Source organism: Trichomonascus vanleenenianus, assembly GCF_965637985.1.
Source record: "Trichomonascus vanleenenianus strain CLIB 3782 genome assembly, contig: TRVA0_048S, whole genome shotgun sequence".
NCBI classification, from domain to species: domain Eukaryota; kingdom Fungi; phylum Ascomycota; class Dipodascomycetes; order Dipodascales; family Trichomonascaceae; genus Blastobotrys; species Blastobotrys vanleenenianus.
Window position 1 is genome coordinate 1 of NW_027481839.1, and position 14,982 is coordinate 14,982.

General features: G+C 47.0%; 6 protein-coding genes and 1 pseudogene across 7 annotated transcripts; 1 reads left to right on the forward strand and 6 right to left on the reverse strand.

Moving 5' to 3' along the window:
• Nucleotide 1: 1 nt before the first annotated feature.
• On the reverse strand, nucleotides 2-985 carry TRVA0_048S00100 (annotated as a pseudogene). Its single transcript has one exon. A coding segment is annotated over exon 1 (984 nt).
• Nucleotides 986-2,154: 1,169 nt separating this feature from the next.
• On the forward strand, nucleotides 2,155-3,168 carry ADH2 (zinc-binding dehydrogenase; the record flags this gene model as incomplete). The annotated part of the gene is made up of 1 exon (XM_076686988.1): nucleotides 2,155-3,168. One exon carries the CDS (start codon nucleotides 2,155-2,157, stop codon nucleotides 3,166-3,168), a length of 1,014 nt encoding a protein of 337 aa, XP_076538730.1.
• Nucleotides 3,169-3,541: 373 nt separating this feature from the next.
• Nucleotides 3,542-4,207, reverse strand: TRVA0_048S00144 (uncharacterized protein; the record flags this gene model as incomplete). Its single annotated transcript, XM_076686989.1, has 1 exon — nucleotides 3,542-4,207. One exon carries the CDS (start codon nucleotides 4,205-4,207, stop codon nucleotides 3,542-3,544), a length of 666 nt encoding a protein of 221 aa, XP_076538731.1.
• Nucleotides 4,208-5,531: 1,324 nt separating this feature from the next.
• Nucleotides 5,532-6,218, reverse strand: TRVA0_048S00166 (uncharacterized protein; the record flags this gene model as incomplete). The annotated part of the gene is made up of 1 exon (XM_076686990.1): nucleotides 5,532-6,218. The coding sequence occupies one exon, from the start codon at nucleotides 6,216-6,218 to the stop codon at nucleotides 5,532-5,534; it is 687 nt and encodes a 228-aa protein (XP_076538732.1).
• A 1,743-nt stretch (nucleotides 6,219-7,961) lies between these two features.
• Nucleotides 7,962-8,630, reverse strand: TRVA0_048S00188 (uncharacterized protein; the record flags this gene model as incomplete). The annotated part of the gene is made up of 1 exon (XM_076686991.1): nucleotides 7,962-8,630. The coding sequence occupies one exon, from the start codon at nucleotides 8,628-8,630 to the stop codon at nucleotides 7,962-7,964; it is 669 nt and encodes a 222-aa protein (XP_076538733.1).
• Nucleotides 8,631-11,426: 2,796 nt separating this feature from the next.
• Nucleotides 11,427-12,086, reverse strand: TRVA0_048S00210 (uncharacterized protein; the record flags this gene model as incomplete). Its single annotated transcript, XM_076686992.1, has 1 exon — nucleotides 11,427-12,086. The coding sequence occupies one exon, from the start codon at nucleotides 12,084-12,086 to the stop codon at nucleotides 11,427-11,429; it is 660 nt and encodes a 219-aa protein (XP_076538734.1).
• A 1,184-nt stretch (nucleotides 12,087-13,270) lies between these two features.
• Nucleotides 13,271-13,981, reverse strand: TRVA0_048S00232 (uncharacterized protein; the record flags this gene model as incomplete). Its single annotated transcript, XM_076686993.1, has 1 exon — nucleotides 13,271-13,981. The coding sequence occupies one exon, from the start codon at nucleotides 13,979-13,981 to the stop codon at nucleotides 13,271-13,273; it is 711 nt and encodes a 236-aa protein (XP_076538735.1).
• Nucleotides 13,982-14,982: the final 1,001 nt, after the last annotated feature.

Genomic DNA, 14,982 nt, shown 5'->3' on the forward strand with positions numbered 1-14,982 from the left:
GGTTCGAAGTCGGGCTGGAAGCTGGGTTGGAAGGGTTGGAAGTCGGATTGGAAGTTGCGATAGAAGTCGGGTTAGAAGTCGGATTGGAAGCTGGGTTGGATGTTGGATTGGAAGTCGGATTGGAAGTTGGGTTGGAAGTTGGGTTGGAAGTTGGGTTGGAAGTCGGATTGGAAGCTGGGTTGGATGTCGGGTTGGAAGTTGGGTTCGAAGTTGGGTTGGAAGTCGGGTTCGAAGTCGGGCTGGAAGCTGGGTTGGAAGGGTTGGAAGTCGGATTGGAAGTTGGACTGGAAGTAGGAATTGAAGTCGGGTTGGAAGTCGGGTTGGAAGTTGGACTGGAAGTAGGAAATGAAGTCGGGTTGGAAGTAGGAATAAATGTTGGCGAAGTGGGAGTGGATGCTGGTAATGTGGCAGTAACCGGGCAGGTCATTGGTACGGTTGATGTAATGCCGAGAGTCTCGAGATTCTGGCCGAAAGCCTGCTGGGCATTATTAATGGCGTCGGTGAGGTTGACGAGAGCATTCAAGTTGGGCACAAGATATTGGCATGGTGCGTTTTCGTATATCATCCCGATAATCACGGTGGCGAGGACGGCCACATCCTCGAGCTCTTGGACGACTAAGTCATCGACACCGGCGCTAACGAATTTACTCTCCTGGTCAGCCAGACTCTGTAGGGCAGAGGCGAGTGTTGAAGCAGTCCCACCGAATAGGCTGAGAATCGTCTGGTAGTCACAGTCATCTATACCAGAAATATTTTCGAAGATCGTAAGCAGGTCGTTTACCACGTAGGCCTCCTGTACAGCGATGGCATAACCGGTATCATAGGTGCCATCCCAGGTAGTGACCTGCTGAAGTAGAGCATTGTTGTCGCTAGCGAGGCTGTTAACGTTATCTACGACGGTCTGACCTTCCCAAGAAAGGGTGCACTGGCCCAGGGCATGGGCAACAACAAAAGCGAGGGAAACAGCACAGAGCCTGGAGACCATGTTTAATAGGGTGTCTGAGACGGATCAGAAGAGAATTGAATCTCAATTTATACCCGTCGCTTCCAGGGGAGCATATAGAGTGAGGGGCTGACTGTGCCGGGCGTCATTGTCAGCTCGATGCCAAGCAAATTTAACTGATTTCTTTTTTATTGCAGGTTTGAGCCGAATAGTCGTTGCGTACGGGCCCAGCTTTCTTTTTAGTGTTTACATATGGTATTACGGTATACGCGCCTTGACGCACTGGCATGGCTTCCGTTAACAGCTGCATTAGGATGCATATGCCAAGCTATGATGTTCAACGGTCAATGCGGCGGGATTGGAAGAGGACGCCTATATCCTGATACTGTATGTATAAAGAATGGTTGGAAACAAGCTTTAAAGCTCTGGTTAACAGTCTAATGGTGATTTCTTATGGTAGTGCTATACCCCAAGCCACTAGTACCACCTACAAACAAGTAGTACACTGTAATTCGAAAGAAATATATAGGCTATCAAATTAATATTAACTCTATATTGCATATAATATAATGCAGTCATATTTGCGGGTATCCTACCAATACTACTAGGTAATAGATATACCGTATTGCTCTTCATCGAACAAATTAGGGTCAGACCAAACTTCGAGCCGCTCAAAATGCGGCTCGCAATTTCCTAAAACTCGCCTTAAGATCACTCGTTCACTCAAAATATTGCATTCGCGCCGTAGAGAATTGTCCATACTTACTGGCTGCGCTAAGGAAAGTCCTACTGCGACTTCGGGAAGTCGCATCGGGGAGTCGGGATGCGCTTCGGAAATTTTGGAGCGCGACATTAGAAATTGGGAAGCGACATCAAATCTTCGCCCAACATCAGGGGCAGCTTGGGCTGTCTTCGGCTTTGCCCACGCTAACATACGCTAACTCTTATTGTATCTAAGACTCGTCCTAACTAACAAAACAATCGTGCCTAGGCCCCCTGGCAGTTAATAACATGTGCTGGCCGTATATGTACCGTGGAGAAATACGGAGAAATAGGAGATCATTCCTCCGTAGGAGCCGGGATCTCCACATTCGTTCTCACCGAAGAGCTATATAATAGGGCTGTAGATGTCAAACTGACAGATGAAGTAGAGATTTCACTAATCAAGTTAAATCGATAATAGAGTACCGGTATTTGATTATATTTTAATTATGACATTGCCAAAGAACCAAACTGCATTTGTGCACAGACATGGCGACAAGCCGACACTGGACAAGACGACCATTGAGGTGCCAGAACCTGCCGAAGGCGAGGTCCTGCTCAAGGTCGGAGCAGCTGGAATGTGCCATTCTGACTTGCACATTCTGTGTAGCGACAACCCGATCCCGCTGGACTTTGTAATGGGCCATGAGATTGCAGGTACCGTTGTAAAGTTGGGCCAAGGCGTCGATAAAGATGCATTCCCCGTGGGTAGGTTATTTGCCGTGCATGGTCCTAACGGCTGCGGTTCCTGCGCCAATTGCCGCATGGGCGTAGACAACCAATGTCAGGAGGAGAACCATCGCATGTACGGGCTTGGCAGAGGCGGCGGATACCAAGAATACGTGACCGTGAGGAAGCATAGCCTTGTGCCGGTCCCGGATGGGCTCTCAGCTGCGGTTGCGGCGGTCACTACGGATGCTGTGCTTACTCCCTACCACGCAATTAAGAAAGCAGGGGTCAATTCGTTCAGTAGAGTGCTTGTCATTGGACTAGGAGGGCTTGGGCTCAACGGCGTTCAGATTCTCAAAGTTCTCGGTGCTCATGTGACCTGCGTAGATCTGCGAGAAGACCCACTAAGAAAGGCGCGAGAATATGGTGCGGACTCTGCTGTTACTAGCCTCAAGAATGCGCCAATGAACGTCGACGCGGTGTTCGACTTTGTCGGATCTAATAAGACGTTTACACTGTCAATTAAGCACGCCAAGCCTACGGGGATTGTGATTCCGGTAGGCCTGGCCGACGTGAATCTCCAGTTTAACCAGCATTTGCTTTCTCAGCGCGAGGTGAGGGTTATTAGTACCTTTTGGGGCACATCTTCGGAGCTAATGGAATGTTTGGAGCTCGTGGCTAAGGGTAGGGTGGATCCACAGGTTGAAACTGCTCCATTGAGTGGTGTCAATGAGTATTTGAAGTTGTTGGAGGAAGGAAAGATCAAGTCTAGGCTCGCATTGGTGCCGCAGTAAAGCTAGGTTCATGTGACACGAGTTTATTTTTTTTTATATTATCAGAATCTATTATACTCATAATAAAGTTTATCCAGGGCTTAATAGATTCTGAAAAACAAACAAACTTTACTCATAATCATTTATGACTACTCATTGCAAACCATATAATGCTCTGAGATTGTTTACGAGGAGTGATCAAAATACGAAATAAAATTAGTAAATCAGAACAGCTACAGTAAATAGTTCATAAGCTTTTTAACGGCTGTTTGCGCAGTATACGAGGCAGATTCGTCTACTGGTATTCAAAGGCTCAATTGAAAACGTACATCTCGCGAAGATAGTATTAATAGCAAGTGAAACAAAGCATAAAATTAGCATATTGAACATGAAGTTAGTCAGCCCTCTGGATAACCTGCTTCTTGCAGGTTGGTGGCGATGTTGGAGTGGTGACACTGGTGGTGGTAGTGGTACTGCCGCCGCAGGTCTGTGGATGGGCTGGGTACGAATATGACCCCATTTGGAAGGCCGAGGAGCAATTATACAAGGATTCAAGGAGGGAATCCATTGGAGCGAAAGTCTGGCCAACATAATCGCATGACAGGTAGGAGCCGTACGTGTTCGTGTTCAGAAGTAAAATAGCTTGGGCCAATGAGTCGATCTGGGTTTCGACACCATCCAGCCACACACCGGCGAGACCGAGCTTACTGTACAGACTAGCCAGGACATCAAGGGAATTCCCGATGGCTGGAAGAGCGCTAGCAAGAGCAGCGGCGACGGTCTGCTCGTCGCAGTCAGTCGAGCCATATTTTCCTCCAAGATCATCTCCGACAGTGTTCACGTCGTTGGTCAAAAGCGACAGAGTATTATAAGCCGTTCCAAAGCCAGTGTTAGTACCATCCCAATGGTTGAGCTGGTAATAGAAGGCGGAATTATCGTTAACGAGGGTGTCAATGTCACCCATAATGGCCGTACCGCCACCGGAAGAGAGCTGGCACTGCTCCCCCAGAGTACTGGCAACAGCAAGAGCGAAGGAAACAGCAAGGTGCTTGGAAACCATTTTTTATAAGGCTGCTTATTTGGGTCTGATGGAAATCTCAGGGGAATATCAACTCAATTTATACCCCGCCATGTCTTCTGTCCGCTTTCAGGAGAACTCGCCCTGTCCGGCGCCATTGCTAGCCCACAGGGTACACGGAGTTTTTTTTTTTTACATGCTGTGTGATACGGAAACTATAGCCTGATGCGTCCCGCGTGCAGACGATATGTAGGCTAAAGTTAAGTGCATAATCATTGCGAACGAGTTCGCCTTTCTTAAGCGATTACACAATTACGTCCAACGTCGAACCACCTTCCAGGTACCTTACCTCCGCCCATTTCGAACGAATAGAGAAACCACCATAAGCAAGGTAGGATTGTGTATGGGGGTGGTACACTGTAGTCGTATTTCCTCACATACGCGTCAACGCACTGACAGGACTGCCGTTACCAACGTACATTTAGATGCGGAGGAGGCCAGACACCTCAGTATACCATTAATGGCCATCTATTTTTTTATTCGGCCTAGACCCACAGTATGAGTTGCTACATAAGGAACGCTGATGACAGTTCTAAAAAAGACACATTTCGTTATGTTAGTCTCAGTTAACATTCGGTTCCTTACTGTAGAAATATACGTATTTTAGGGGGGCATCGAGGAGCATCTTCGTATGGGTGAGACTATGTTCGAGATCGTCGCGTAGGCCCGACCTACGATGCCTTCAAAAGTACATTTGATTGAAAACTTCACTGCACTTTGCTTTCGAAAAAAGAAAAATAATACATGCAGCACGAGAAGTGCTGCAACTTCCTGGTTGTACTGCCTACGTGCTACCAAGATAAACGTGGGGCAGGAACCTTTCAAACACTTGTATATGGTAGCGGCCCTCATCCCCCCGGCGACTATCCGGAACCGTCCTGTTAAACGGGTTAGTCGAGCGCCAACCGACTGAAAAAAGGCTTGGCTTCATTCACCGAGAATGCTTTCTGGAGTAAAAGTAGCCTGGCTCGAATACCCCGAAGGATACTCAACTGTAACGAAATTAAGCGGTGCGTAGAAATATACCCAGCGACCCCCAATCCTCGTGCGAGAGTCGAAAGGGAGTTAAACCCTTCAATCTACTATTCTAGTGTTGTCGCTATAAGATATATCCGTGAGCACTTGGTTCCCCGCCACGTATTTAGTCATGATGATAGAATACTGGGGAAGTGGAACCCCTTTGAAACTTCCTTCAAGAAGTAGTATCTGCAGCTATAGGTTAAACTCATTGCACTTCGGGCAAAGATTATATTAAAACTGCGTAGTAAGACAAAAATAGGAAACAAAATTAAGTTAGAGCATTGCTCTAGAAGTACACGATAGAGGTAGTCGTGGCAGCGACAGGGGTAGTCGTGGCCACGACATTGGTAGTCGCGGACACGGTAGTCGCGGGCTTCTTCTTGCAGACGGGCCCACACTGTGGCTGGACTGGAGCAACACTAAGTTGCACGGTGAAGGCCGTCTCGACATTATTCAACGCCTGAATGATGTTACTCACGGCAGATACAGCCAAGCTAACGTCCGCGCATGGCAGCCATGCGTAGGCGCTGGCGAGCAAAGCCACAGTGGCATCGCCTAGTTGCTCAATGTCGCCTTTAGCGACGGCAGCGTAGCTGCCGGTGACGTCAGCGCTCGCGTCACCGAGAGCAGCAAGGGTGCTCTCGATGGTGCCGCTGGCATCAGAGAACTTGTTGAGAACTGTCGCGACCTCGCAACTACTCGGATTGGTAGAGTCGGAAAAGGCAGTTGCGACGTCGCTAATGTCGCTAATCAAAGCCGCCGCCTGGCTACCAGCTGCTGCAAGGAGACCAGTATTGCTAGTGTCTGCCACCCATTCCGCGAGTGCCGACGCGAAGTTGGTGTTAGCGGTAGTGAGGGTGTCGATGTCATTCAGAATGGTCTGAACGGCATCACTAACAGTGCACGTATCGGTTTGGCCGAGAGCGCTGGCAACAGCAAGAGCGAGGGATGCAATGGAGAGCTTGGAAACCATGTTTTTAGAGGACCTGTTTATTCGATCTGGTGTAACTCCAGCGACTTTTCAACTCAATTTATACCTGACATTTTTCCGTTTCGAGAATGAGGTACTGGCCATGCTCGAGCCACCGTCAGGCCATGCAATTCGCTTTTTTACGATGGCTTTTGATATGGAAATTACATGTAGTCGAGGGGACTAGATTCATCCCGCATACATACAATGCATATGGCAACGTTCATAGCCATCACAGTTGGCAAAGAAAATCGGCTTTTTTTGCCCCCTTGTCGAACTATTTTCTCTGGGAACTTCTATTCATGAGCTCTCTAGAATTAGGAGCCAAATATGCTATTTAATATACCGGTACACATGGCTACTTGTTCCAGAGAGAGTTGCCAGTAGCACTTGGAGGGTGATCCGCTAGATGCGATATCTCGCCGCTCCGCAAGTACGTGTCACTTGCAGTGCTGCCGTTACTAGTTGCATTTAGATGCAGAGAAGGCTAGACTCTTCATGATGCCATATTCTACCCCCTATTTTTTTCCTTCCCCCGGCAGACCCACAAAACTAATGTTACATGAGAATGGCAATAGGCAATTCTAACATTCTAGCAATAGGGAACCGACAATTGAATTTTTTTTTTTGATTTTTGCTAGTTGTTATTCCGTCTTCAACACTCTACAGGTATTTTAACGGGGGTGTGTAGATGAGTATCTTCGTATGGATGAGACCATGTTCGAGATCGTCGCGTAGGCCCGACCGCCGATGCACTCATAACCGTTGATTTGCATTTTGCACTCCACCATGCATTGACTTCTCGACAAAAAGCAAATAGCTGCAAATGCCTGGTGTATTACGTGTCGTAGGAAGAACGTGGGGCGTTTGGATGCATGGACATGCGGCCAGAAGGCTTGTTGTACAGTAGTTCTGTCGGTCGGAGAGCGGAGGGCTCTCCGTACGTTTATAGCACAGTATGCGTATCCGTCAACGTGCATGCGGGTATTCTAATTATGGCAATATTGCCCCGGTCAAGATGCATTTACAGCCGTGATGGGAAATTTGATTTCCTTTCAAGACATTTGGTGCTCTTTTGGGCAGTCATTATTGTGCAGCTTAATCGATTGGCCAACGGTAGGGTTACAATAGCATATGCAGAGAGCCCACCTATTTTAGAGGCCGGCGGATAGATGCAGACACATTACCTATCATCCTTGTACACAAATCGTTCCGTCTGGCCAATTGAAGCTTACTGTGTGTGCTCTATCTTTAGTAAATGTAATAATCTCCCCGAAAAGTGTCTCAGAGCCCTTCCCTCCTGGATTTAATCGACTATGAATGAACTGTGGAAAATGTAGCTATAGTCAGGATATCTTGCAAGCCTTCAGGAAAAGTCCTTCAAGAAAAGCCTAAAGATACAATTATCTAAGATAAAGTGGCAGAGGGCCCAAACCAGACTCTTACTAACTATTATTTCGGTGTCAATCCTGTTGACAATCAGCTTGATATTGTCGTAGACTCCTTCAGTAGGAAGGCTAATAGCCTCTTAATGCAGCGCGGCCCTGGGTGCTGGTTATCAGTACTCTGTAGCTTGGCGGCATAGTTTTCAAACAGCGGATGATTGAGATCAAAATCAGCACATGTAATGACGAGATGAAAATCCAAAGGTTTTGCAGGAGCCTCTACTTTTAAAGTGTTCACGTTCAGCCGGCGTCGAGTCACCAAGATTCGGAAAACAACATAAATTAGAACATTACTAGCTAGTTAACTTTCTTGTAGAGACGGCTGCTGCTTCTTGCGGCAGACGGGCGGTGGTGAAGTAGGGGTTGAAGTAGGGACTGACGCAAGGGTTGAAGTAGGGTTTGAAGTAGGAATGGATGGTAATGTAGTTGTGGTTGTTGGATTGAACGCCGCTACGGCAGCATTCAAGGCGTTAGTGACGGGATCCATCGTATCAAGCGCCTGGTCAACATAGTTGGACGGAAGCCAGACCGGGAGCTGACCGATCAATAGCGCATACATGCTGGCCAGATTGTTGAGCCACTGTTCGATGGTGACACCATTAACGGGAATGAGGGCACTCGCCTCGTCCGCGAGGGCCTGAAGAGCGGAGGTGAGTGTTGGAGCAGCTTCAGCGAGCTGACCCAGAAAGGTCTGGTAGTCGCAATCATTCACGCCGGGGTTAAAAAGGTCTTGATAGACTGATCTCACGTCCATGTACACATTATACTCCTGATTAGCAATTTGTATGGCACTATCCAAGCCGCCATCCCAATTGGAGAGCGCCTGCTGGAAAGCGCTGGAGTCGGTAATGAGACTGCCAGCGTCATTCTCGATCCACCCACCGGGTGTAGAAAGAGTGCACGACGGAATTTGGCCCAGGGAACCGACAACAGCAAGAGCGAGGGAAGCAGCAAAAAGCTTGGAAACCATATTTTTAGAGGACCTCGTATTTGATCGGATCTGAAGGAGAACTGCATCTCAATTTATACAATATGTTCCCGCTTTCACGAGAGCATGGAGAGTGAGGGGCTGCCAAGCCTCGAGTGTTGTCGTCGACCGAATGTAGCCAAAAATTGGCCTATTTTTTTTTTCATAGGTACTGTAATGTTCGAGGAGACGCATAGCAGTACAGTACAGTGAGAGAGCTCGGCTCTATTTAACTGTTGTAGTGGAGTTGTACACAGTGCATACGCATCAAATGCATAAGGCAGATACGGGTCCATTGCGCTCGGCATGACATACGCACCAGGCCTCCGACAGCCCGCTCCAACCGTCTCAGCGATTTTGCCTTATATGGTACCTAAACTGATCGAGCTGCAATATCAGTATCTTATGGAACTAAATCCAAAGGTTGTGCAGCAGCTTCTGCATTAAAGTGTTAACTATCAGCCGACGCCGAGTCACCAAGATTCGGAAAACAACATAAATTAGAACATTACCAGTTATAGTAGTTAACTCTCTTGTGGAGGCTGCTGGTGCTTCTTGCGGCAGACGGACGGTGGTGAAGTAGGACTTGAAGTAGGACTTGAAGTAGGACTTGAAGTAGGACTTGAACTCAGGATTGAAGTTCCGTTTGAAATGGGGTTCGATGTCGGGTTGGAAGTAGGATTCGAAGCAGGGATTGAAGGAAGGGTAGAAAGAAGGGTAGAAAGAAGGGTAGAAAGAAGGGTAGAAAGAAGGGTAGAAGGAAGGGTAGAAGGAACAGAAGAAGGAAGGGTAGAAAGAGGGATTGAAGGAAGGGTAGAAGCAGCGATTGAAGTAAAGATTGAAGTAGGGTGGACTGTAATAATGTGGTGGTCGCTAAATAGGCCGCCTGGACAGAATTTACGGCGTTAGCGATGGAAGCCATTGCATTGATGGCAGCCTGGTCAATATATTGGGATGGCAGCCATAGCGGGATCTGACTGATCAATTGCGTAGTCATGGTGGACCAAACACCGAGTTGTTGTTCGATGCTTGAAATATCATTATTGGCACTAAGGATGGCACTCGCCTTGACCACAAGTCTCTGAAAAGGTAGGGCGAGTGTTGGAGCATCGGCAACGAACAGAGTTTTACGGCTTGGTAGTCGCAGTCATTTGTGCCACCGACATAAAGGTCGTCGTAGATTGATTTCACGTCCGCGAACATAGCATTCATCTGATTAGCAATTTTTGTGGCACAACCCAAAGTGCCATCAAAATTAACAATGTCCCGCACTAAAGAAGCGTTGTCGGTCATGAGGGTGCCAATGGCACTGACTATGTCCTCACCTGCCGTAGAAAGACTGCACGTCTTGATTTGGCCCAGGGCGCTGGCAACAGCGAAAGCGAGTGAAAGAGCAGAGAGCTTGGAAACCATGTTCTTAAAGGATTCTTTGATCTGAAGCGGGGTCCAAAGAGAATTGCTGCTCAATTTATGTCATGTCGACTCTCTCCGCTTCCTACAGAGTACGAAGAGTGAAAGTTTTGATGTGCCTCAGGTGTCGTCGCCCACAGAATGCCAAGAAGCTGTACCGATTTTATGGTCTACTGTAGTGTCGTACTTAAAGTCATGCGGCGTGAGATGAGTGTATACGCAGGAACACAGTGTTGTAAGTTTTTCCAACGAAAAATGGCTTTCTTTTAGCGGTTATTTGTTCTTCAATAATTAATTAATTAGTTGTGCAGTACCTGTATTACGAACTTGGCTCTGAGTGCATCATTTGTAATATACCATGGACGCTACCAATTGTAGAATAAACATGAAGAACGTTACCATCACTACAACATACTATAGATGGGTCGACGGCTGCAGGCTACATGTCATGACTTCGTACATACGCGTCAACGCACTGGCGGATCTCGCTGTTGAATTGCTGCTGTAGAGAAGACCAGGTTGAACAATCTGCACCCCTTTTTTTTTGCTCCGATTTATTACATATGCCCAACATTTGGAATACCAATACAGCGTACAAGTTATAGTTCTATACTCGTCTGTCGGTTAAAGAGGTATTTCAGCTGATCGTATATTTCAACGGGTATCGATGGCTATCGCCGTACGTGTGAGACATTTTCGGGATCTTTGCATGCGCCTGAACCGCCAGTGCTAAGACATATCCCGTTTATCTGTCGCACCCGCGTCACACTTCTTTTCTTTTTGCCGTTTCGATATCCAATCGCTACCAGACACCTTGGCCCCCTCTATATTGCATGTCGAAGGGAAAAAAGTGAAGGGTGGACGCATAGATTTGCGGCCAAAAGTCTTGGTATAAACGTTGGACTAGACGAATATCGGTCCCCAGTGTAATAGTGATGGAATCTTCTCCGCGTCTTGCATCCTTGCCAAGCTCGTCCTGTATTTGAGTAAATTGTATGCCCCAATCAGCCATTTTATAATACCAATTATTTTATAGCACTTGGTGAACGTGTCTATGGAGAATGTGTCTATTGCTAGATTCTATAAGCCTTTGAGAAGAGTGCAAGGATGTCTGTTGCCGTAGACTTGTGTGGCAGAAAGCCCCAGACCAGGTCCCCTTCCCAGTTACCAATCTCAATCCAGTTGACATTCAACCAGACATTGTCGTCAATTTTGGCAGAATGATGCAGGAATGATAAAATATTAGTGTAATACCGCGGATGCCAGTTAGTACTATGATAGTGCCCTATTGTTTGGCGATATAGTCTTCTATAGATAATAGGGAAGATAAATTGTATGATTGAGTTCGAAGTATGCGCATAACGAACACGTAAATCACAACACTACAAATTAGTTAGCCCGCTTTACCTGCTTCTTGCAGGTGGGTGGCGATGTTGGAGTTGATGTTGGGCTGGAAGTTGGGCTGGAAGTAGGGCAGGCCGCTGGCTCGACTGGAGGAGTGCCGGACATCCCGTAGAAGCTTTGGGTGGAAGCCAGGGCGGCTGTGATGCTGCTCGCCGCTTCTATAGCCTGGCTAGCATACCCGCATCCAGGCACCGAGCTGTAGACAGCGGAGATCAGATCCTGAAAGTTGTCGGTAAGCATCTGGGTCCCCAACCTCGTCAAGCTTCCCGCACCGACGTCGGATAGGGCAGTGTAATCGCTCACAAAGCTCTGAAGGATGGGAACGAGCGTTGTAGTAACATCACCACCGATCAGGCCGATGAGGGTCGTGAAGTCACAGTCATTCAATCCACCCACATTAATAGCCTGAACGGCCGAAGCCAATTCATTGGCCACAGCTTGCTGCTGATAATAAATGGCTGCGCCGTTATTGTAGTTGCGCGCTATCTCAAAATTATTGACCCTTATCTGAAGAACGCCGATTTCGGTGAGCAAGGTGTTCATGTCATCCACAACGGTATTACCAGCAGAAGAAGGCGTGCACTGCTGGCCGAGAGCGCCGGTAATAGCAAGAACGAGGGAAAAAGTAGAGAGGGTGGAGACCATGTTTTAATATAAAGCCCCTTATTTGATGTGAGGGGGTCGGAAGAGAATTTCCACTCAAATTTATACTGGTGTCCTTTTCCGCTTCCAAGTGAGCATGGAGAGTGAGGGGTTGAGATGCGTCGAATGTCGTTCGTCGACCGGATGTAAGCAAGCTTTTACTTTTATATTCAGGTTTTTGACGGCCATTTCTTCTTCGGTACATTTAATAAGTCGTATTGCGACGGACTAAGCTCTGAGCACATCATTTGATATACCGCATTATGGGCAATTGCAGTACGAAGCAATCGTGATATCCTTCGGGAGAGCATTACCAGTGTTAGCAAATCTTGTATAGATCAATCGACTCTGCAGGCGACATATTTTTCGCTCACTGCATACGCATCAAGACACTGACAGGCGTACCGTTACTTTTACAGATGTAGAGAACGATAGCCCTCGATCGAACAATTCTGCACCCCCTGATTTTTTTTTTTTTTTTTTTTTTTTTGGCCCTGATTCTCTGTATACCCTGAATTTAGAATTCAGATACGAGTAGCAATTCTACTCGTCTCAATTAAAGCAGTTTCAGCTCTTGATCATATAATTGCCCGGTGTATCGATGGCTATCTTCCTTCGTATGAGACATCTTCGGGATCGTCGCATGGACCCGAACGGCCTATGCAAAGCCATCCCGCTTATCTGTCGCACCGTACCCCGTACTTTTTTTCTTTTGCTGTCGTTCGAAAATCCAATTACATTTTTAGTACCGTACAGAATAGCAATTGGCTGTGATATTACATATCGAAGTGGTGTGGAGCCTACCAAGCCCCCCCCCTGGATTTCAGTCAATTGGTGAATGGACTTGGGGAAAACGTAGCTATATCCAGATTTGATCTTGCATTCAAGAAAAGTCTACGGATGTAAAGCTACCTAGGATGAAATGGTTCAGACCAGGCCCTTCGTAACTATTATCAGTGCCAATCCTGTTGAAAATCAGCTTGACATTGTCGTAGACTCTTCCGGTTGATAGTATCTTAGTGTACTGCAGCCCTGGATGCTGATGATCAGGGGTATCCTTTGGCTTGGCAGCATAATCTTCAAAACAGCAGAAATATAATCCGATGATTGAGGCTAGCGTGAGCATTAACGAAGAGCTGGGCCACCAAGATTCGGAAAACAACATATATTAGAACATTACTAGTTAGTTAACTTTCTTGTGGAGGCTGCTGCTGCTTTTTGCGGCAGACGGAGGGTGGTGGAGTGGTGGTGGGTGGCGGAGTAGGGGTTGAAGTAGGGACTGAAGTAAGGGTTGAAGTAGGGTTTGAAAGGATTGAAGTAGGGGTTGAAGTCGGGACGGATGGTAGGGAAGTGGTGGTCGCTGGGTAGAAGGCCGCCAAGACTGCATTTAAGGCGCTAGTGATGGACGTCAAGGCATCGGTGGTTGCCTGGTCAGCATATTGGGATGGCAGCCATACCGGAACCTGGTCGACCAAATCCGTAATTATGCTACTCAGAAGGCCGAGTTGTTGTTCGATAAATGGAATGTCTTGATTGGCGCTAAGGATGGCACTCGTCATGTCAGCGAGACTTTGAAGAGTGGAGGCGAGTGTTGGGGCATTTTCGACAAGCAAACCTGCAACGGTCTGGTAGTCGCAGTCATTCGGGCCGGAGATATAAAGATCATCGTAGACTGACCTCACGTCCGAGAATATAGTATTCATCTGACTAGCAATGTTATCGGCACCTCCCACAGAGCCATCAAAGCCTGTGATAGCCTGCAGAAAAGCGTTGTTGTCGTACACGAGGATCCCAATGTCAGTCACGATATCGCTACCAACCTGAGAAAGAGTGCAGTCCTGAGCGCTGGAAAGAGCGAAAGCGAGAGCAAGCGAAACAGCAGAGAGCTTGGAAACCATGTTTTTATAGGATCACTTCGATCTGAAGCGGATCTGAAGAGAATTGCGTCTCAATTTATACTGTCAGCCCTTACGGCTTTAAGGAGACCATGGAGGTGTGAGGGGTTGCCGCGCCTCTTCCTCGACTGCATGTAGGCAATTTTCCCTAATTCTTTTTTTTTAAGCTACACTGCAATGTACGGGGAAGAGCTTCGTAATACAGTGTATTGCGGTTTTCTAACGGTTACAGTTGCATATGGTACATACGCGTCAGTGCACTGGAAGGCGGCCGTTAATAGCTGCATTTACATGCAGAGCGGGATAGGCTCCGGATTGCACCGTGCAGTACATACGTATTAAGTACCGGTACTGCATTGAAGCACCAAGGTAGAACACTTTTATGTATAAGCATAGGTAGAATAGAACACAGACGGGAAAGATCTGTTGCAGTTCGTATGTCTGCCTATCGGTAATTACCTAGGTACGTGATTTATCGTACCAGGATCTATTATACTCACAAGCATTCGCTATTATCTTTATAAGCTTCCAATATAGTACCCTGAGAAACCTTAATATCATTGAACATTGTGATGAGTGGGCTTAGCTTTTTATCATCCTTAAAGACCTTCCGTTTCAATTTCCTCCTGACTCGTCTTGACTGATCTGATTGAGAGCCCATGGTCATAATAATAATAATCTTGTCGCGTCTTGATAAAGCCGGGAGCCAGAGACAGAAAGCCCATAAATGACCGTAAAAATCTTTTTTTTCTTTTTCTGTACATAGTGAATATTCTAATCGGCAAAAAGAAAAGCACGATGCAAGGGGCGATCCGTGCGATGATCGCGAATATGGTCTAACACACAGTGATAGCCATCGATACCCATTGAAATAGACTGTTAAGAGCACACGATTCCTAACTGATAACTTAAAGATATTTTATTGACCTTTAGTGCACACACAAAAATAGGGGGTGCAAAATTGCTCTGCATCGAGAGCCTAGACCTTTTTCTGCATCTGTAAA